The sequence below is a fragment of the Cavia porcellus genome, unplaced genomic scaffold (genome assembly GCF_034190915.1).
Source record: "Cavia porcellus strain 051 isolate PalLab524CR breed Dunkin Hartley unplaced genomic scaffold, mCavPor4.1 scaffold_2, whole genome shotgun sequence".
Taxonomy (NCBI): Eukaryota; Metazoa; Chordata; class Mammalia; order Rodentia; family Caviidae; genus Cavia; species Cavia porcellus.
Genome location: NW_026947485.1, coordinates 76,809,585 through 76,833,818, shown reverse-complemented (window position 1 = coordinate 76,833,818; position 24,234 = coordinate 76,809,585). Strand labels below are relative to the sequence as shown.

General features: G+C 40.0%; 1 protein-coding gene across 15 annotated transcripts in view; it reads right to left on the bottom strand.

Annotated features, from left to right (window-relative positions):
• The window catches only part of Gbf1 (golgi brefeldin A resistant guanine nucleotide exchange factor 1), a 123,818-nt gene that overhangs the window by 27,878 nt on the left and 71,706 nt on the right, over positions 1–24,234 (bottom strand). For all 15 annotated transcript variants that reach the window (XM_013158240.3, XM_013158238.3, XM_023567316.2 and 12 more), the window contains exon 4: positions 4,560–4,691. In XM_013158240.3, the coding sequence (XP_013013694.1) occupies positions 4,560–4,691 (132 nt within the window). The remainder of the gene's footprint in view (positions 1–4,559; positions 4,692–24,234) is intronic.

Genomic DNA, 24,234 nt, shown 5'->3' with positions numbered 1-24,234 from the left:
TTTTTTTGGGTCTTTTTCCTTTTTATCAGTACTGGGAATCGAACTCAGGACTGCCTGCTTGCAAGGTAGGCGCTTATGCCGCTGAGCTAAATCCCCAGCCCCTTTCATGGTTCTTTTTCTGGTTACTTTTGGAGTTGTGGTTTCAGGTGCAGTTCCCATAAGGGAGGCAGACAGATGGTCACTGTCATCTGGGTGCCACATTTTGACAGATCAGATGCCCTTGATTTCATTCTTTATGACAATGAGCAGGAATCTTGTTGCCAGCTTAGTTAACAAGGTATTAGCAAAGAAGAGACAACAGAACAGGAGGTTGGTGAGTTGGGGAGAAGAAAGGGAGGATTTCACCTGTGAATAAGAGATAAGCTAGAGGTCACACAGCAAGTACAAAGCGGGAAGTGAGCACAAGTGATGCTAGGCAGGGGACTCTGCTCCCACTGGTGCATTCAACAGCCACATGGAGTAGGACTCCTCTAAGGGTTACAGGCATCTGCAGAACTGCTTGGATTGCTGGGTTCAGCCCCAGTCTACCATAATGACTATTTCACTGTTTAGTCCTGAAAGAAGTATACATAGAGGAGAAAACACATGCGAGTGAAAGGAAGTTGCTCCTGAAGGGCATTATGTAATGCAGGAGGACTTCCTAGTTTAAAGTAGTAGGAGTGAGAAGACATCTTTGCCATTTTAACCCTTTCCTGTTTCCTGGAGTTCCTGAGCCTAAAGCTCAAGGGGGTGACAGAGAAACCTGAGCATTTCTCTTGTCACAATGAGCCACAAGGCTTCCATTCATTTGTGAGTGATTTTTGTTTTTGTCTGTCTCATCTGTCTTTTTTTTAAGTCTCTGGCCCTCAATAAATACTTTTAATTTGGGTGTTATGGCTGATTTCTGTAACCCTAGCACTCTGGGAGGCTGAGGCAGGAGGGTTGCAACTTAAAGGCTAGCCAGGAAAAACCTGTCTCAAAATAAAAGAAGGGCAGGGATGTAGCTCAGAGTAAAAGGCTCTGGATATTCAATCCCCAGTGACAGACTCCTAAGGACACACAGACACACACAAAACAAAACACAAAAAACAAAAATCTTCTTTTGTCCTACTTAGAACATCCCTTTATTGAGAACCGGGAGCAGCTACGCTAGAAATCACAAGGGGAAAGCCTCTTCGTGCTATATAGTGTAATATGGCAACTCCTACTCCTGTCACTCTAACTCTGTGTGTTTGTCCCAAGCAGCACAGAAGATTCTATACTCTCAGGTTCTTGTTCAAATCTTCCCTTACACCCTGACAATCCAATATACAGGGTCCACATACAAAAACCATCTCCTTCTTAGGATTATGTGGCAAATCAGAGCTCACTGGATGGCATGCTTCCATCTCACAACACTCCCAGGGGTCCATTTCTTTCCCTCTTTCAGTAATGTCTTGTTAAGGTAGTTTAAACTCTACTGATCTCTTTATATCCTTAGTCCTTGTGCTTACAGTAGCAAAGTTCACTTTCTTTTTTTTTTGGTCTTTTTCATTTTTACTGGTACCGGGGATCAAACTCACTCACGACCGCCTGCTTGCAAGGCAGGTACTTATGCCACTGAGCTAAATCCCCAGCCCCCAAGTTCACTTTCTAAAAAAGTAGGTAACAGTAATGTCTCTGCCAATGAGCTGGGTAATCAGTGGCACAAATCCTGGTGGCAGCTGTGGGGGGCCAAACTGAAGGCCAGTCCTTGGAGTAGAACCAAGGATAATCCCAAAACCTTGGGTCAAAGGATTGAGTGGTGAGGGGCAGTTTCTTTCTAAAGGACTGTTCGATTTGCACTCACTTAGTGGATCTGTTCTTCCCAAGACCCCTTGCTCAGAATGTCCTCCCTTTCTGGCCACTCTAGAGCCAGTTCAGGGAAATTTGTCAACTTCACCTCCTTCCTGCTCCTTTTCTTTTCGTTTTTTTTTTTTTTTTTTGTCTTTTTCATTTTTATCGGTACCAGGGATCGAACTCACGACTGCCTGCTTGCAAGGCAGGCGCTTATGCCACTGAGCTAAATCCCCAGCCCCTCTGCTCCTTTTCTTATGCCTACTATGATGACTTCCTCCAGTATTCTCCTTTCCCACCACAGGAAACTTCAGTCACCAGCTGGCCTGACGTCTCCAGTGACCAGCCTGTGCCAAGGGCAACAAGGGGAGAGAATACCACTAAGAGATCAGAGAGAAAGAAAGGGAAGGGCAGCTACTGCAGGTTGTGAAGAGGCATGAACTGTAGGTGGTGCTCAGGGCAAGGCTGAAAGTGTCCAGGCCGATTTTGTTCAGGAAAATATGAAACTGGGATTGGGGTTCCTGTAGAGACTGAGACACATATTCAGAACCTGCTGGACACCCAGGAATCCTGCTCATGATTCTGAATGCTTTAGCTAAGCAAATTTAACTTTCTAGAAAAGATAAAAGGTGTTCTCATTAGGAAGTAAAAGTCACTGCTTTTCTGGCTATAGTCTAACCCTCATTTTTCTGTGTCTCCCTACTTAGAAACAAGGACAGCTGCCTGTTTTTTATGTTTCTCACCCTTGCACATGGTTTGGTAATAAAGGAAATGGAATTTAGGATTCTGAGTGACAAGACTAATTTAAAATAATAATAGTAATAATAGACATCATAAACAAATTCAGAAATCAGCTACATACTGAATGAAACAGCCTAGATTAAGAGTAAAGATTTATAATACCATGATATACAATGGGTAAATAGTCCTATTCTACAAAAAAAGGTTTTTTTTTTTTTTTTTTTTTCTCTTTTTGAGACAGGGTTTCGCTGTGCAGTTCAGGCTGACCTTGAGCTCACTTTGTAGCCTAGGCTGGTCTCAAACTCGCAATGATCCTCCTCCTCAGCTTCCCAAGTGCTGGGATTACAGGTGTGAGCCAACACACCCGGCAACAAAAAAATTTTACAAATTGATGAGAAAAACGATAGTAAAGAAAAAGGAGAGGAAATTAAAATGTTCAACCTTAAGAAAATGAAAACAACAAAATAATAGTGTTTATCCACCAAAATGGTACATGTGCACATACACATACATACCTGAATAATATTTAGTGCTAATGACAGTGCGGGGAAATGAAAATTCTCAAATATTGTTGGTGAAAGTATAAGTGATGCAATCTTTTGGGAAAGTAACCTAGTAATACCTATAAAAATGGAATATGCATATGCCCTTTTAAACAGAAATTCCAAACTCTGAAATATTTCATATGAAAATAAAAGTAGTAAATAAGGATATATAAATAAGTGTTTATTTCAATATAATTTATAATGCCTCCAAAAAGGAAGTAATGTAAACATTAGTAATAAGGTAATGATCAGACAAGTTGTGTTTTAACTATACTATGGGACTTCTACAGCTACTAATGAAAAATAATACTGGGCTCAGGGAAGAAAGAAATGGGAACTACTGCTTAATAAATATAGTTTCTCTCTGGGATGATGAAAATGGGAAGTAGATGATAGAGGTGTTTTGTTTTGTTTTGTTTTTGAGACAAGGTCTCACTGTGTAATCTAGGATGGGCCTGAACTCACTATGTAGTTCAGGTTAGCCACAAACTCAGAGCAATCTTCCTGCCTCAGTCTTCTGAGTACTGGGACTACAGGCATGCACCACTACATCCAGTGTCTTTCTTTCTTGAGATAAGGTCTTATCCTGTAATTCAAACTGGCCTTGAACTCAAGATGGTGGAGATGTTTGTATAACAGGACAACACTGGGCTGGAGATACAGCTTAGTGGCACAGCACCTGCCTGGCAAGCACAAGGCTCCAAGTTTGATTCCCAGTAACAAAACAAACAAAAACCACTACAATACTGTAATTAGTGCCACTAAATTATATAAGTAAAATTATTAAAAGTGCAAATATTAACATATTTTATAATAAAATGAATAAATCAGATGGGTAATTACATCATGTACATCTAAGTTAACACTATTAAGTGAAAAAAGAAAATACATAGTACCTAATCCTTTTTCTTTTTAAAATGGAATAATTTTTTTTTTCAGAAATTCATGTTTTCACATTCAGAAAAAGGGACGGAAAGAGTCAAACCAAGCTAGCAACATTGTTTATCTAAGAAAGGGATTGGAGCATTGAGGAAGAGAGAAAACAATTAACTTTTCTTTCAAATACATCTTTATTGTTTGTTTTCTTATAAGTGTGCATTATATTTGAAGACAATTTTTTTTTTTTTTTTTGTACCAGAGATCAAATTCACAATCTTGCACTTGCTAGGCAGGCACTTGTGCCCCTGAGCTAAACCCTTCAAAGACAAAGACAAAATTTTTTAAATTAAGCAAACCAAGTCTCCAAGGGTATCACACCCTTAACTCTCTCCAAGGCATAGTTAGAAAAACTGGGACAAATCTCTCCTCTCAGTCAGAGTGCAGGACAGGTAACCAGTAACAATCTTATTTTTCTTGTACAAGGAAAAAATCAGCTGGGCATGATCTGCCACTTTCACCAACTCACTGCTTAAGGCCAAGCAGTCCAGGAGAGGCAAGAAATGAAGGACTGCAGCCATCCTGTGAAGCCTGAGTGCTTACCTATGAGCGCGTAGGACAGGAACTTATTGACAGAGGTGAGTGCCAGTCCAGTGATAGGGCCAGTGGTATCTTCAGAGCGAATCACTTCCAGAAATGGTCTAAGGAATACATTGGGCTCTATCTCTGAGAGTTCTACAAGAGAAAACAAAAACAAAAACAAAAAACAGAAATGAAAAGATATCACCTAATAAAAAGTTAACTATGCGCTCTGTTGCTCCATCCCACAGAACTTTTTTTTTTGTACCGGGGATCGAACACATAACCTTGCGCTTGCAAGCAGGCACCTGTGCTGCTGAGCTAAATCCTCGGCTAATAAAAAGTTAAATCTTGAAAAAAGGCCTCCATTGCTGGATCAGTGTTCTACATTATTTTGAATCCCTCTGATTACTCTGAACTGAGTCCCCGGCATTGTATCATTTTATCTGTAAGATTTTCAGGAGGTAGCTGTAAAAGATTAAAACTTTTATACAAGCACAATATTTTAAAGTTAATGATAAAATTGTTAAAATATTAAATTGGGTCATGTACGTATTTTGTCACAAGCTTTAACATTGTTCTTTTGTGTCATCAAATATTGAGTTAGTTTTCCATGCTGTTTCACTGCCCTTCTGAGAGACACAGGTAAACACGTTGGGTACAGCCAACATGGCTAAGGAAACCCCAGGTTAGGCACCTGTCTTCATGTCTTTTGCTCTTATAATCAAGGTCACTTCAAGAAGAGAGAGGGTAGCACAACACAGGAGGGTGAAGAGAGCCTTCTTTATAGTCCCTTGTCAAAAACTAAGCCAAATGAACAAAAGGATGACCAGTCCCTTACTCATAGAGGCAGCCAGTAAGATTACCAGGTTTTAACCACTCTCGGCTTTCTTTTGGCCTGGAATAAGCAGACAGCTAACTGTTCCCTCTGGATTAAAAACATCAGGTTCAGGTAAGGCATACATGTGGCTTCAAATCAGACAACTGTATGGATCCAAGCCTGTGGAATGATTGCTGTACCTAGTGCCCAGCACTTAGTCCACAATTGAGATTTCAGTTCAGGCCAAGGAAACCATGCATTGGACTTGCTCCCTACCCTAGCCAGTCAACCATTTAATTTGTTTTTTCTAGATGCTGCGGTGCTTGCATCTTTCAGAGCTAGTTCCTTAAAAGGCTTTCTAATTAGGCCAGAGACATTTAGGACTGTGATTTAAGCGGCCCCATCTTCAGAGACAAAAGGAAGCTGTTTCCCAAGCACCTTCATTTTCATGCAAATATAGGAGCTTTCTACTCAATTCCTCCCAACCTCCTCTGTAGGTAAACATTCTTTGGGCCGGCTGTTCCTCAGCTTAGTGCTTTAATTAATTGGCAGATTGGGTAGCATTTCCTAAGCTTGTCTGTAACGGTATAAAACCTGCTTCTCAACCCCCCCGCCCCGTGTCCATCTAGAGATACATAATTTGTAGGGGGAAAAAAAAAGAGGAAAAATCTGTGTGTTTGTTGTTGGTGATAGTACTATTAGTGCAGGGTTGACATTAAGGAATATATTTGGGAAAAAGGAAATATATAACATGTTTTTAAAAAGCACATTAAAAAATTAACTTTGGGGCTGGGGATTTAGCTCAGCGGCATAAGCGCCTGCCTTGCAAGCAGGCAGTCGTGAGTTCAATCCCCGGTACCGATAAAAAGCAAAAAGACAAAAAAAAAAAAAAAAAAAAAAAGTACAAAAAATTAAAAGCACTTTAAAAATTTAAAATCATCTAGTCTTGCTGGTTTAGGAATATAAACCTATTATGCACAGTATGGTCTGCCATTTTAAAAATGGTCATACTGGGGCCAGAGATATACCTCAGCAGCACGTCTGCACAAAGTCCTAAGTTCAATTCTTGCTACCAAACAAAACAAAACAAAAGGTCATATTTGTGTATTTGAGATATGAAAGTCTAGATTTAAAAAAAGTCTTTTAGAGTAAGGGAAGGGCAGGCATAGATCTTCTATATTTTCCTCCAGTTACTACAACTCTACTTGGTTCTGCTCTTTTTACATGTGAAAGACTGGGGCAAATTTATAGCTGGGGTCCACACTGTCAGTCAACCACTTGTTTTTGTTGCTATTAATTTGGTAAAATTGACTGTTTTTCATGACTAAATCAAAGTTCTATGCATTTTAACACACATGTAGGTTTGTGTAACTACCACCACAGATGGGCTGTAGAACAGTTTCCCCAGCTGGACAACTCCCTCGCCCCTCTCTGTAGCCACAGCCTGCCCTGACTATTCTCTCCCAACCAGATCTACTTTCCTTCATGTGGTCATACCATGAAGCTCACGTGAAAGGGATCATTCAGTGAGTAACCTCTGGAGACTGGCTACTTTTACTCCGCCCGATGCCTCGGAGATCTTTCTGAGCACCAGGGTATGTTTATCAGTGGCCTGTTTCTTGTTATTGCTGACTAGTGTTGCACTGCACAGATGCACCACCACTTGCTCACTCACTCACTGGTTGAAGGACTCTAGGTTCTCTGGTTGGGGGCAGTTATAGTATTTTTTTTTTTTTTTTTTTGTCTTTTTCCTTTTTATTGGTACCAGGGATCGAACTCACAACTGCCTGCTTGCAAGGCAGGCACTTATGCCGCTGAGCTAAATCTCCAGCTCCCGGGGGCAGTTATAAATAGAGCTTCTGTGAACACTGGACCCAGGTTCTGCGTGCACACAAATTTTCTTTCTCTGGAGGAAGTTCTCAGGAGTGGGATTCCTGAGCCAAAGCCTGTGTGTTTTAGTTTACTGCCAGGCCATTTTTTAGAAGAGCTGCTGTACCACTGTGCATTCGCACCAGAGATGAGCATCCTAGTCTCTGCATCCTCTTCAGTCCATTGTATTTTCAGTAGTTTTAATGCAGGCCAATCAAGTAGGTGGGTAGTGGTAGCTCCTCTGATTTACATTTGCATTGCCCTAAGGGCTAATGATGTTGAACAACTTTTCATGTGCTTACCTGCAAGCCACATATTTTTCAGGCAAGTGACATGTCTGTTCGAGTCTTAATGCATTTTTAATTGAATTGTTTGTTCTTTTACTGTGAAGTTTAGAGCCTTCTCCATTATGTATTCAGATCCTTTACTGTTAAAATAGTTATTTACGGATAATTCCCCCCAGTCTGAAACTTGTGTTTTCACTTTCCTACGAGTATTTTCCATAGAACAGACATTTTTATTTTGGATGGAGTCTTAATTTATCAATATTTATTTTATGGATTATGTTTTGGTATAATGTCTGAATGTGCTCTGCCTAATCCCAGGTCACAAAGATTTTCCCCCTATATGTTCCTCTAACAGGTATAGATAATACCATGATTACTGTGTGCAAATGAACATAGGAGTATGGAAACCAAAACGTGATACCATTTACAAAAACTCCAAATGAAATAAAATGGTATCAAGTTTAGAAATAAAGTCTAGCAAAACATAGAGCATGGGGGCTGGGGATTTAGCTCAGTGGCATAAGCACCTGCCTTGCAAGCAGGCAGTCCTGAGTTCAATCCCTAGTACCGATAAAAAGGAAAAAGACAAAAAAAAAAAAACATAGAGCATGAGTTTTTATAAAGCTTAAACGTAAGACTTGTTTTTCAATCTATGATCCATTTGTTGTTGTTGTTACAACCCTGGAAATTTTACCCAGAGCCATCACATATGGAATCTTCAGTGTCATCCTTACTGTCACTGAGAAAAAGAGAGAGGGAGGGAGAGAGAGGGAAGATGTGAATCTCAGTAAAAGTGGGGGTTGGCTCTCTAGATTCAACCACTGAGTGCCAGGAGCATAGAGAAACTTGTGCAGGAGCAAGTGCTGTAGCGGCAGCTTTTGCTCCTGGCAGGGAACCAGTAAGGACAGTTTGAATTTAAGGAGTACCGTTTTGTAAAGATGTAACTGAAAAACAAACTGGGTTTTCAATTCAGGATGCTGGTGAGATGATCAGATGGACCTCTAAAACAGTGCTTCTCAAACTATCTGTGGTACAGGGCCAGATCGGGTTTTTTGTTTTCCTTTCTCTTGATACATTGTAGATCTATAGTTTTATAAACTACAATACAGTGAATTACTAGAAAAATGAAACTAGGGGCTGGGGATTTAGCTCAGCGGCATAAGCACCTGCCTTGCAAGGAGGCGGTCGTGAGTTCGATCCCCGGTACCAATAAAAATGAAAAAGACAAAAAAAAAAAAAAAAAGAAAGAAAAATGAAACTAAAGACACTGGTACAACTTATGAAATAAAACGTTCAGTAACTATAGTTAAGATATTATTATCCTAGTTCTTTTACTCAGAGTTCTTCTAGTCCAGTGTTCTTTACACTGGTAATAGTTTATTTCTTAAGTTTTAAGTCAATATTAAAAAAATTAAAGGGTAGGCCTTTTACCTTAGGCCTACAATAAGCCTAAACTGAAAAGAAATATAAGCTAAGGATAAATACCATGATAACTGGTGATTATTATTTATGGTACAATTTGCAATAGCTCTTTTAATTTTTATGTATTTCAAGGTGTACATAGTGTGAGAGAAAGGAATAGGTTTTCTTGTTTCCTGTATCAGTAATCTTGAGACTAGATAGTCCATTGGCTAAGTGATATTTTGTGAGGACCACATCCAGATATTCCAGAGAGTTCTCCAAGAGATACCTCTCCCTTCTCCCTCTTTCTTTCCCCATCTACCCCCTGAATTGCCCTGACTGGCTTTGAACTCCCAATCCTTCTGCCTCAGCTTCCACAGTGCTGGGATTAAAGGGGTATGCCTTTGACATCTCTTGACTGAAATGCCCTTCCTCCTTATAGAATAAATTAGATAAAGATAATAACAGCAGTTACCATCTACTACCTTGTGCCATGCCCCCTAATTGTCATTTTGAGGATAAAAATGATATTTAAAAAGGAAAGTAGATGTATACCTACCAATTAAGATTATAAAAATAGGGGCTGGAGGTTTAGCTCAGTGGCATAAGCGCCTGCCTTGCAAGCAGGCAGTCGTGAGTTCGATCCCCGGTACCAATAAAAAAAAGGAAAAAGACAAAAAAAAAAAATTATAAAACTAGCTATGGTAGAAACAGTTATCAAATCCAGGTTCACCAGACTCCTAAAGCTGTCCTCCTGGCCATTAACTTTACTGCTTCTTACAAGGCTAGAACAGAGAGGTTTCTGTGTTCTCGCTCCTGGTTTGGCCTCTATGGGCATTGGTCTCAATTGTCTGAATTTTGAAGAGTGAAGAGCTGCCCAGTCCTTCTGAAGACAAGTGCCATGTTGCTGCTTCTAGTAAAAAGGCTAAGCAGTTTCATACTCAAGGAGATACCTAACACCCCAGCCAAGCAGCCAAAATTCCCACCCTCAGAGGCCACCAAACTGAGGGCACAAATAGTTCAGTAAATAGAGTGCAGATGAGGTACAGAAGTGCTCTGAAGGTGACTAGTCTGCATTCTGGGATGGCAGGGTGGGGTATAAAGTATAAGGAGGGGAAAACTAACCCCACTGGAGAGACAGCCTTGGGATCCTGCTAAGATCAAACCTAGGTCCAACTTCTGTTCAGTCAGTGCCAAAATACAACAATTACAAGAATTATTAAATTATTTCTAGGAAAATTTTAGGCTCCCAAAGCAAAGTGACCTTTGGAGATTTGGCTTCGTGGTGTGTTCTACTCAAACTTTATTCAACTCTCTATACTAAGTTCCAGATCGGCCCATCTGCTGCTGTTCCCCACGTCTACCATCTTGTCAGATGACCAAAAGAGGGATGAATCCTGCACCTGAGCCTCACCTCAGAGCTACCACCCTTCCCAATACTATGTCAAAGGCCTCGACACAGCCTCAGGCACTGCCCTTGGACAAGAGAATGCTCTCCTGGCCTAGAGGCCAACAGCCTCTGCCCTCCCCAGGAGGCTGTGTGCTGTGGTCTGCAGCAGCCTTTTCTCATTTGGCTCGCATTGGGCTGGCACATTCCTGAGCCAAAGTGCACACATAAGCTGCTTTCCCTGGTAGCAGAGCTCTTTACTCCTGAGTGACTCTTATCAGGGGCAGTTGAGCATTCTCAATTGGATTACCCTGACAAGGAAAAAGGCCTGCAGTATATTATTTCAACACCATTTGGCTCCAGAAATGCCTGTCTCGACTCCTTTGCCTGAGAGTCTACTTCTCCCTTCTTGCTTTCTAGGGGTCACTGGCCTACCCTCATCCTAGCTCTTTATCTTACAAATACTCGTCCAAGTTCCTAGATATAAATGCTATCCTTCACAAGATGAATCATGTTTAATAAGCTAATGAATCAAAGAATCATAAAAACAGAAGTCTACTTAATTTTTTTAAAGGTCTGGACATGTTTGTTTCCAGGGGCAGAAGACAACATTATTTGAGCAAAGAACTATGCTGACACATCCTATTTTTAAAAAATTTTGTTTGTTTTTGTCTTTTTGAAATAGGGTCTTACTATGTAGTACAGGCTGACCTTAAACTCACTATGTAAACCAGGTTGGCCTCAAACTTGCAGAAATCCTCCTGCCTCAGCTTCCTGAGTACTAGTATTATAGGCATCTATCACTTCATTTGGTTAGAAAAGAATGTGAGGTTCACATGTTTTACTTCTGACTATCCTTTCCCCAGGAATAACTTCTTGTAAAAGTCAGGGATTGAAAACAATCCACAAAGGGAATTTCTGAGGTACACAAATTCAACAGGATGGGGGCTCTGTCCTCTTCAGTCACTAGGGAACATTGAAAGCACTGTTTCAAAGGATGACCAGAACTAAACTCTGGTGAAGACAGAATCCTGGAATATCTGTTCTATCTCTCCTATCTTTATTAGCTTCAAAGTTTTCCAGATATATAAATGCCCAGGTGGGGATTTAGGCTTTGTTTCAGAAACTGATTCCAGAGAAAAACTGCCAAAGACAACTCCTACAGAGCTATAGTGCTCAGCTGGGCTAAAGGGTCAAACCCACACAGGTCTTTGCAACCTGCCCTATACAGCAGGAGAAATGAAATAAAGAAATGCAGTCCTGGTTTGGTGACTGATCTTGGGCAAAACTTCACTCAGTAATTTCCTCATGGACTGAGATTTCCTGGGAGGGATGGGTACTAATTTAATGGATTCTTTTTTTTTTTTTTGGCACTGGGGATTAAACTCATGACCTCACACTTGCAACATAGGTGCTTATGCCACTGAGCTAAATCCCCAGCCCTTGATTCTTTAAGACCCCTTTGGAATCCTAAAACTTAGGAATCTAAGTGCAAAGTTCATGGGCAGTAAAACGTGCACAAATGCAGTCTGTAACAAAGGCAGCCGCAGGGGAAAGCTCCTAACAATATGTTCCCCTTTTTTAGCTATCACTTAAAGAGTTTCCCAGATCTATTTTCTTTCTTTTTTTTTTTTTTTAATCGGGACCAGGGATTGAACTCACGACTGCACACTTGCAAGGCAGGTGCTTATGCCACTGAGCTAAATCCCCAGCCCCTGTTTCCTTTTTTCAAATAAATGCTTAGTTTCTCAAAGTGCTTCTGGACTTGAGAAGGTGCACATGGATATTTGATACTGTGACTTTTTTTGGTAGTACTGGGGATTGAACTAGGGAGCAGTGTAACACTCCCCAACCCTTGCTCTTTATTGAGACAAGATCTTACAAAGTGGTCCGGGATGGCCTTGAACTTACAGTCCTATTGCTTCAGCCTTCTGAGCAGCTGGAATTATCTGTGTGCCACTGTACTCAGCTTGATATTATGACTCTCAGAGAAATAAAGCATGGTGAGAGCTTAATCACTGCTGCATCTGGGTACAAGGTGGGTTCATGGGCCCATGTAAGGCCAGCATTAGAGGGTAATGGTACCGAGCACTTATGTAACATTATAAGAAAGGGAAGTTGTTTCTACTCTGGATCCTTTGGAAACCCACTGGAAAGTTGTATTCACTTTTTAGACTGATCTATTCCTCAAAGACCAATCCAATCTGTTATTTATTTATTTATTTGACAGAGTCTTGCTATGTAGCACAGGCTGGCTTAGAATTTGCAAGATACCCCTGCCTCTGTCTCCTGAGTGCTGGAATTATTGGTATGAACCACCATGCCTGGCCCAACCTGTTCTTTATAAATCAGAAAACCAAACTATAACACACTCTTTGATAAAATAGGATCAGTGCTTTAACTTTCACAACTTGGAGTTACACTGAAAGCCTGAAAACCCCAGGGATCAGAAATATTTCCCCCTCAACTGTCATTAATAAATAGATTGTAGGTAATGTTTATGAGGCCCCAGCCTAAACCAGATGATACAAGAACTCATCTTTCCTTGATGTCTCGCACAAAAAGGTTCAAGGTAACTCAGAAAGAAAAGGGATTATGAATTCATATGTGCTCCCTGGCATAGACCAGGCCACTTCCTGGTCCCTGCAGAAGCTCAGCCTTTCTTTAGGGAGAAGAGAGGAGAGGAAGGTATTTCCATCCCAGGGTTGAAGTTCTTAACAGGGTTGAAGTTCCTGTAGAGGCAGGAACAGAACACTTTCAGGAACTCTCTGCTCCCCAAATCCCTGTGTTAACTGCTTCTTGTTGAGTGGGACCAGCTGTGTCTGCCTAAAGTTACACCTAACTTTCAGTTTAAAAAATAAGATGGGGGTAGCAGGAGGGGAAAACAGGAATTGAGATATTGTATACCTATCCAGTTCCTCACAGTGAGTCAATGATTATGTAGTGCAAGCATATTAATAGAACTAAAAATAAAAATGAATAAAAAGATAAGACACACATATAACACATACATTAAAGACAACAAATACATAGGAAAATAATATATTGTATGACTTTGTCCAGTGATTCATGAAGCCAGGTGTGGTGGTGCACTGCATATGGTGCCAGCACAATGGGAGGCTGAGGTAGGGAGATTGCAAGTTTGAGCCCAATCTAGGGGAAAAAAAAAAAGCTAATGATGAAGCTCAGTGTGAAGGGCCTGCATTCAATCCTTGGTACTTCAAAAACAACAAACAAAACAGCCTTCCAACTAACAGTTTAGATTGCTGCTAAGAGCCTTAAATTACCACAGACTTCAACATCTACATAAATTATCAGATATAGTTCTCTAGCCACCCATAGTGATGGGGGCTTTAATCCCAGCCACTTAGGAGGCTGAGGCAAGCCAATTTCTGGAGCGAAGGAGATCAAGGCTAGCCTAGACAACAGTAAGACCCTGTCTCAAACAAAACAAAATGTAATTATTACATATAGAATATTTTAGCCTCCTACTAACTTCAGAAATAGTTTCACTGTCTCCTTTTTTACAAATAAGAAAACCAAGACTCTAAGAGGCTAAGTGACTTACCTGAGGTCACACAATAAGTGAAGAAGTTAGAATTTGAACCCAAGTCTTCTTAACTTCAAAGCCAATCCTTTTACATACTACATTATACTCTTTAAATACTGTACCATGCTAAGATCACTAAGATGGCAAATAAAATTTTTAAACTCAATTCTCTTAGAATTGAAGTCTTTTTCCTGTTCCTTTCCTCCTGCTAACCAGTGACTAAACACTTCTAGTTATTGACAGCAGTACTGGTACACAGATTGTTAGGTTTGCCCAGGTTAACTCTAATCCAGGAAGGGAGAGCTTGGCTCCTTTAACAAGGCCAGCAGGGGGCTAAATGAGGCCCACAGGGATTGGCCTCATACACATACACAGAGGCCCAAGCAGAGACTGATCCACATCTTACCAAGAGCCCCTATTTGATGTTTGTCAGCTCTAAACAGTTCTCTTCCTTCTAGAGGAAATTGGCACCTCAGAAAGGAAAGTAATTAGGGAAAGGCACACAGGGAGCCAGAGCTGCTGTAGCCCTTCCCTGTCCTTGCTCCTTCTGCATTGCACTATACATGTTCAAGCCTAAACTTAGGCAGGCAATTTGAAAGCCCAAGAGAAATTAAAGACTTCTGTTGCTGTACTTCACAACAGAACAATTCACTTCAGCTTCATGCATCCATTATACTTGCAGCAGCCTTTTCCATTTAAATTCTTCTCATAATTTAGTGAAAATGTTTGTCAGCAGAGCAAAAAAGAAAAAAAAAAGGAGAAAAAAACTTTGTCGTTCAATGGCAGCAGAAGAGAAGATAATTTGGGGTTTATTATCAATTACCATCATGTAGGCCTTCTCTAGAGGCCATGAAGGGGAAAAAAGAAGGAAAAAGAAGACAAAAAAACCCACAAAATTCTTTTTTATTTTGGTGGTACCAGGGATCAAACTCACAACTTCATGTTTGCCAGGCAGGTGCTCTGTGCCACTGAGATATATCTTCAGCCCCCTAAAATACAAAGTTCTGAATTAACATCCATAAAATTTACAGATAAGGCCAGGGATTTAGCTCAGTGGCACAAGTGCCTGCCTGGGAAATACAAGGTCATGAGTTTGATCCCCAGTACCAAAACAAACAAACAAACAAACAAAAGTCTACAGATAATGAATAAACCTGGAAAGGTCAATAACCAAAGCTCCTGAAAAAGAGTCAAGGACCCCGGTATATCAATTAGAAGACTAAGTAACCATCCCCTATCCTTTGAGCAGCATACACAATCCTACTTACTGACAGTTTTCCACCAGCTAGAAATAGTAACTACAGCAGCAGACCATAAATCCTTAGTGACACCAAGGCTCCTTATTTCTTTCAGCTAACCTCATACTAATGGATTCAAAGGCTTTATGATAGGGATATTTCCTATTTTACTGATAAGGAAAACAAAGATATTACAAATACAACAGTGGGCATAGTGGCATACACCTATAATCCAAGCATTGGAGAGACTGAGACAGGAGATAAATAAATAAATAAATAAATAAAGCCACACTTTATTCTAAAAGGTGCTGAGAAGAACTTTCAAGAATGAATCTGGATGAATAATCTTGAAAGAGTTGCTAACTCTATAAAGCAAGAAATGACAGGTGTGGTGGTGCACACTTGTAACCCTACTATTCAGGAAACTCAGGCAGGAGGATCACCATTAGTTCAAGGGGAACCTGGGCTACATACTGGATTTAAGTCCAATCTAAATTTCAAATCAAGACTTTGTCTCAAAAAAACAAAACAAAACAACACAGAGAGAGAGAGAGAGAGAGAGAGAGAGAGAGAGAGAGAGCAGAGCTAGACCTAGCCAGCACCTGTTTTCCCAACAGTGTCTGTCTGCCTACTTGCCTGTCTCTTTATCTGAACTACACACATACTACAGAAGCTGCAATGTGCTAGTCGAGGTGCATTCCACCCAGAATTTTTTATAGCCACATTCCTCCTTGAGATAGATGGTGACTTCATAGCGAAATACTTTATGCTCAGTTAGCTTACAAATAATGGGTGTTCCATTACACCACATTTAAAATCTAATTCAGAAAGACCCACAAACAAACAAAGAGTAGAAACAACAGTGATTTCTAGAAAATGAGGAAAGCCTGCTATAACTTAAGAAACAATCTACTATAACTCTTTCACTGCTAAGAAGATAAAGCCTTACGGAGAATTTGGTATCTAAGTAAGGAATTGATTTGTCCAATAGACTGAACAAATGATATTGGGACAGCTGGGTATCCATACGCCAATAAATGAACCTCAACTTTACTCTTACACCAAAATTAATTCACAATGAATGGTAGGGTTTGAGCTTTAGTTCAGTGGTAAAATGCTTACTTAGTATGCGCAAGGCACTTGCTAAATGTCCAGTATTATAACAACAATAACAATAACCACAAAAAAGAATCATAGGTTGAAGAACATAAGTCTTACGTGTAAGCTTTGTAAAAACCTGTGCTTTATGTTTTGCTAGACTTTATTTCTAAACTTGATACCATTTTATTTCATTTGGGTCTTTGTAAATGGTATCACATTTTGGTTTCCATACTCATATGTTCATTTGCACACAGTGATCTATACCTTTTAGAGGGACATATAGGGGGAAAATCTTTGTGGCCTGGGATTAGGCAGAGCACATTCAGACATTATATCAAAACATAATCCATAAAATAAATATTAATAAATTAAGACTCCATCCAAAGTAAAAATGTCTGTTCTATGGAAAATACTCGTAAGAAAATGAAAACAAAACCTTCAGACTCGGGGGAATTATCCGTAAATAACTATTTTAACAGTAAAGGATCTGAATACATAATAGAGAAGGCTCTAAACTTCACAGTAAGAAAACAAACAATTCAATTAAAAATGCATTAAGACTCGAACAGATATGTCACTTGCCTGAAAGATATGTGGCTTGCAGGTAAGCACATGAAAAGTTGTTCAACATCATTAGCCATTAGGGCAATGCAAATGCAAATCAGAGGAGCTACCACTACCCACCTACTTGATTGGCCTGCATTAAAACTACTGAAAATGCAATGGACTAGAGAGGACGCAGAGACTAGGATGCTCATCTCTGGTGCGAATGCACAGTGGTACAGCAGCTCTTCTAAAAAATGGCCTGGCAGTAAACTAAAACACACAGGCTTTGGCTCAGGAATCCCACTCCTGAGAACTTCCTCCAGAGAAAGAAAATTTGTGTGCACGCAGAACCTGGGTCCAGTGTTCACAGAAGCTCTATTTATAACTGCCCCCGGGAGCTGGAGATTTAGCTCAGCGGCATAAGTGCCTGCCTTGCAAGCAGGCAGTTGTGAGTTCGATCCCTGGTACCAATAAAAAGGAAAAAGACAAAAAAAAAAAAAAAAAAAAATACTATAACTGCCCCCAACCAGAGAACCTAGAGTCCTTCAACCAGTGAGTGAGTGAGCAAGTGGTGGTGCATCTGTGCAGTGCAACACTAGTCAGCAATAACAAGAAACAGGCCACTGATAAACATACCCTGGTGCTCAGAAAGATCTCCGAGGCATCGGGCGGAGTAAAAGTAGCCAGTCTCCAGAGGTTACACACTGAATGATCTCTTTCACGTGAGCTTCATGGTATGACCACATGAAGGAAAGTAGATCTGGTTGGGAGAGAATAGTCAGGGCAGGCTGTGGCTACAGAGAGGGGCGAGGGAGTTGTCCAGCTGGGGAAACTGTTCTATAGCCCATCTGTGGTGGTAGTTACACAAACCTACACGTGTGTTAAAATTCTTATTCTTAGAACTATACATCCAAAAAGTCAGTCTTACTATAATTAAATTAAAAGAAAACAATAGAATGTTAGCTGAGTTCTTAGCCCTGATTCCCAGGACTTAAAGACTTCAGTCTTTAAGATACCCAGAGCAGACTTAAGGAATGGTCCTAAAGGAATGAAAATAAAATGAATTTACAATATCCTTTCCCTTTAAGGATAACCTGCCATACAACAATCCTCTTGCTTCAGCCTCCCAAATGCTGAGATTATAGGCGTGAGCCACCAAACCCGGCCTGTTTGGTTTTTTAAACAGGGTCTCACTGTATAGCCCAGGATACTATACCATGGCAAGATGAACTATTAAAAAATAAAATCAAAAGAACATTTACCAAGGATTAATTTATCTCCCACTATATTTGACACACAGGATACCAAATCCTACTTGGATAACGGCCCTCAGCAATATTAACTTTACTAAGGAAAGTGCTGACTCTACAAGCTTCAAGAAGAAGCCAGAGTTGGAAAGCAGGGTGGGTAAGGGCTTCCATCTGACACACAGTTTAACTACCCCTCACTCAACAAGCATTTGGAGCTGGGCATGGTGGCGCAAGCCTATAATTCTTGCACCGGAGAGGCTGAGGCAGAAGGATTGCCACAAATTCAAAGCCAGCTTGGACTACACAGTGAGTTCAAAGACAACTTAAACTACATAGTGAGACCCTATTTCAAAAAAAAAAAAAAGACCAGCAAAGATTTTCTTCATGAAGCTATTAATTTACCTACTTCAAATATAACAGGCCATAGTACATACTGCTGCTATTAGGTAGCTACGTCGTATCAAAGTCCCTAATCTAGCTTCTGGCTGATTAGCCCTGAATTCTGCTGGCCAGGTTTCAGCCTCTCAGCAAGCTGGCATCAAAGAGGCTGGAGTAGAGTTTCAAACACCTGTTTCAGCTCTTTAAGTGTCCTGCTCAGGTCACAGTGCTCTGGTAGCAGAGCACGGGTATTGCTTCCTCTTCCCTGCCAAATTCTGAACTTACAGACTCTTGTCCCTCAGGGAAAGAAAAGATAAAACCAGGTTGGGGTATGTAGTTACACTGAGAGTTTGTTTCTCTTTACAGTTAAACTAACATCTGCTCTATGACCAGCCAACTGTACTCTTCAGTATTTATCCAAGATACAACTAAAACAGAGGTTCACACAGAGACTTGTGTAAGAATGTTATGGCAGCAACAGCCAAAAACTGGAAACAATTCAAATGTCTTTTAATAAGAAAATGGATATTAGGGGCTGGGGATTTAGCTCAGCGGCATAAGCACCTGCCTTGCAAGCAGGCGGTCGTGAGTTCGATCCCCGGTACCAGTAAAAAGAAAAAAAGAAAGAAAAAAAAAAAACAAAAACAGAAACAAAGAAAATGTATATTACTTTCTTTTAGCACATTCACACCACTGAATGCTCCTCAGATGCATGTTGAGTATGACATGAGACAGAAATGCATCCCAAAAACATGCTTGAAAAGGCTAGATTTGAAAGAGTACATCCTGTATGATTCCACTTACATAAAGCCACCAAACAAAACTAATCTATAGACACAGAACTTAGTAACTTTTTATGTGGAGTAAGTCAAAGGGGACACGAGAGAACTTTTGGGGATGATAAAAATGTTCTGTATCTTTGTATAAAAAAGGGGGGCGGGGATTTAGCTAAGTGGCATAAATGCCTGCCTGGTCCTGAGTTCAAGCGCAAGGTCCTGAGTTCAATCCCCAGTACCAAAAAAAAAGTAGGTAATATGGTTTATACAGTTTTCAATGAAAAGAAGATTGAAGCGGATATCAGAAAATGGAGAGCTATCCTCTGCTCTTGGGAAGGAAGAACCAATACAGTAAAAATCGCCATACTTCGAAACTGTTATACAGATTTCAATGTAAGTCCAATTAAAATTCCAATAGCATAGCTCACAGAATTATAGGAAACAATTTGAAAATTCATCTGGAACCAGAAGTGACCTAGAATAGCAAAAGTAATTCTGGGCAACAAAGACAAGACAGGGGGCATCACAATAACTGATTTGAAATTATACTATATGATAGTAAAAACTGTGTGTTACTGGCAAAATAAAACAAAAAAACCCCAGACCCAAAGATGAATGGAACAGATTAGAAAATGCAGATACAACTGCAGACACACTAAGCTACCTTGCCTTTGACAAAAGTGCCAAATATCCCCCCCCCCCGCAAAAGTGCCAAATACATTCACTGGACGAAACATAGCCTTTTTAATAAATGGTGTTGAAAAAATTGGCTCTACACATGCCCAAGATTAAAACTGGATCCATATCTTTCACCACGTACTAAGCTAAAATCAGGGTGGATCAAAGAGCTTAATATTGAAACAGAAACATTAAATCTGCTGGAAGATAGAGTAGGTAAAACTCTTGAAGACAATAGTGTAGGCAAAGACTTTATGAACAAAACCCAGACTGCACAGGAGCTATCACAAAGAACAACTAGGATCTCATCCTACTGAAAAGCTTTTGCACAGCAAGAGAAACCACCAACAGAGTGAAGAGACAACCCACAACATGGGGAAAAAATGTTTGCCAGCTGTACCTCAAACAAAGGGTTACTACTCAGAACATATAAAGAACTCAAAAAAGTCAATCCTCCCAGATTTAAAGACCCAATCCAAAAACGGACATTTGAAATGAATACATACTTCTTAGATGAAGAAATACAAACAGCAAATAAATATGTGAAAAAATGTTCAACATCACTGGTCATTTGTGAGATGCAAATTAAAACAACATTGAGATTTCACCCCATCCTGGAAAGAATGGCTTGTATCAAGAAATCAACCAATAACAAATACTAAAGGGGCTGTGGGGAAAAAGGAACCCTTCTCCACTGTTGGTGGGAGTACAGACTGGTGCAACCACTATGGAAATCAGTGTGGAGACCCCTCACAAAATAGGAGTGGAAGTCCCATTCAATCCATCTATTCCCCTTCTATGTATCTTCCCAAAAGAATTTAAAACATCATATCACAGTGATATATGTGTACCCATGTTTATAGCAGCACAATTTGTAATAGCTAGATCTGGGAAACAACCTAAATGCCCACTGACTAAAGAATGGATAAAAAAGATGTGGTATTTTTATGCAATGGAGTACTACTCAGTCATAAAGAAGGATAAACTGGACACTTTTATAGGTAATTGGATGCATCTTGGGAACATACTCATTAGTGAAATAAATCAGACACACATGTAAACATTGTATTGTCTCACTACTGTTAGAAGCTGTATATGCATGTATATGCATATAAATATATGTATATAAAAAAGAAGTTAAGATGGCTATCCTGATTTCTCTGAGTCAATTGAAGAGAAAGATTTATGCTGGTATTGTTCAGACAACTGTAAGCAGATACCTTTTTTTTTTTTTTTGTGGTACCAGGGATTGAACTCATGCCCTTGTGCTTGCTAGACAGGCACGCCATAACCTGTAAGCAGATATCTTGTGTTCTGGAGGAATGATTTGGGGATGACAATGTGCAACGTATACACAATTGTTGCCTTGATTGATGTGTTTTGAAACTTTTTAAAATTCTTTTTTCTTTGAAATAAAATGAATTTGAAAAAAAAACAAACATACAGCCTCAGAGCCACAGTTTTTGTCCTGTAAAACACAATGAGTAGCTTGTGTTCCATTTCAGCTCTAACACTGCAGGTGACCTCTAGGATCAGAGGGGAAACAGTCTTCCTGCACAGCAATAGCGTTATCTGCCCTTAGCTTAATAAAGAGCTCCAAAGAGATCATCTGTACCATGTAAAAATAATCCCTCTCTCTAACATACTTAAGAGTTACACTGAGGGGACTTCCGGGACAACATGGAGGATAGATAGCAGCTGCTTCAGAGGCTCTCTGAGAAACTGCACTTAAAATCCAGGAATGGTGCCAGGCGAGAAATCCTAAGCAAGGGGAGATATACTTTGCCGACCCAGGAACGAACTAAACTAAGAGAAACCAACTGGAAACGCAATCCCGGTGATATAACAGGAACAGATAAGGTCTCAACTTAGAAGCTGGACCCCACGCCACTGGAAGCTGCAATTTGAATTTCCTGTAGCCACTGCTGCGTCCCAATCAGCGTGGCACAGAGAGAGGTGCGAAAGCTCTGAGAATGAGAAGCGGTGAATGGAGTTGAGAGTGGGACTGGCCAGGAGCCCTGCATCGACCTGCAGTGAGTGAGCGGATCGGGGACCATTCCATAGGAGGCTTCAGCAAAGGACATACTGGGACCGGGCAGACTAGCCGGAACAGGTTGTTGCAGTGACTTCAGTCACATACTCCCCTTTCAAGCGGGATTGGTGGGGAGTGCCTGGCCTGCGTGACGCCCGCTGACTAAGACCCAGTAGGCCAGCCCAAACCAGATCCCAGTGGCTGGAGGTGCACCCTAGCAGTGAAGCCTTCGGTAGGTTGACCTGGAGGGGCGGGCCCAGCATAGACTGCCCAGGTATCTGTCTCCCTAGTACACTGCAGTGGGCAGGAACACCTAGCCAGCACAATTCAAACAAACTGTAACCGACAAAGAAAGAAACTGGGCCTCCTATATCGCTTGTATAAAAGGAACAAAAAATATGGGAAGAAGGAGCAACAAGAAAGCGTCCTCAGCCCCCAATCCTGAGAAACAAGCAGTATCAGACACGGCACCAATAGACATAAAGCGCTATCTCCAGAGCCTCATAGACGAGTTCAGGAATGAAGTTATTAATGATCTGAAGCAAGATATAAGTAGAATAGTTAGAGAAATGCTAAACACCGCCCAAGAAAAAACAGATGGTGGAATGGAAGAACAGGAAAAAAGGGGAAAATTGTTTGATGGAGAAAATAGAGAAAACATAGAATACGTGAAGCAGGTTCAAAGAGATTACCAGGAAACTAAAAACTATTGAAAACTGACATAACAGCTTGAAAGAAACTAAGGATAGATTATCTGAACTGGAGGGCAAATTTGTAATTTGGAGCATGAAATGAAAAACTTCTTAAAAATAACAAAAAAACCCCCAGCAACAATACAAAGGCTAGAAGATGATAAGAGGATCTATAACTTAAGAATTAAGAACATAAAAGAAGAAGTAGGGACATAAACAAATGAACTACAAAAGCTATTCACAGAAATAATCCAAGAGAATTTCCCTAATTTAGCAAATGGTAAAGATGTATGGGGCATACAGGACCCCAGCCACTTACAACCCAAACAGAGCTACATCCAGGCATATGATAATCAAAATTCCAGAAATCCAATATAAGAACAGAGTATTAAAAGCCATCAGAGACAAGAAACAGATCACTTACAAGGGAACACCCATCAGAATTACAGCAGACTTCTCAGCACAAACCATCAAATCACGAAGAGCATGGGGGGAAATAATTCAAGCTTTGAAAGATAATAACCTCCAGCCAAGATTGATATATCCTGCACAACTGTCCCTAGAAATTGATGGAAAAACAAGGTGCTTCCAGGATAAAGAGGAACTAGGAGAATTTGCAACCACCAATTCAACTTTACAGAAAATACTGCAGGATATTCTAAAAAAGGAAAATACCAAGATTCCAGAAATAGTGATAGGGAGGCCACAATGAATGGAGCAGAAAGCGAAATGAAGAAGACAAAACAACAAACCACAGAAAAAGAGCTCAACAGAAATGAGGCAGAGATGATCGGATGGTAGGAACGCTATTTTGGAGAAAACAAGACATCATAATAGCTAGTGCTGATTTAGTATCATCTTGTTTTGAAGTCCTATCAAACTTGTATTCTTCTGTCTCCATTGGTCTTAAAAGGTTGTATCTTATTGGATTTTATTATATATGATAACATAAGTAAAAACTTTTATAGACAAGGAGATTATACAGAAACCATTGTTCATTTTCTATTAATTGGTTCTAAATATCCTGTAATATTGTCATTCTCTTGAATGGTTTTATAGTGTCTTGATATGTTTGGTGCTACAGTATACAAAGTTATACTCAAACATTTCAAGGAAAGAGACACTATGGTAACTATTTTTATGTCAGGATACCTTGTGGTGAAACACTATTTTGCTTAAATGGTTATGTTTTGACCTGCGATGTTCTGTTGTTATGCCCTCTTTTATCTCAATCCCCCCTTTTTAAAAAAAATTATTTACTTTTTTATCTTTTTAATTAAGGGAAAAATAAATAAAAAATAGCAGAATACATTATAGTAACCTACTTTGATTTTCTATTAACTTGATTTAAAATCCTGTATTGTCCTCACCATCTTGTTTTGACTGATTTTCCCCATTCTGCTTTGCTTGATAGTACCAAGTTCGAAAGTATAGGCAAAACTGTGAATACAATACGATTCATTATGATGCCCATTCTGGTTGACTATTATCTTCTTTTAAGTCCTGTAATGTCTCCAATGCTTTGGTTTTATTCTTTACTGTTTTATTTAATTTTATTATAACTGGCAATTCTTCTTAAAATAGCAAGAGGCAGTATGGTAACCATTGTTGGATCACCTTGTATTTTGTTTTTACATTGTCTGTTATGTCCATCCTTTTGATTTGACTAACTCTGTTTTGATATGTCGCATTTG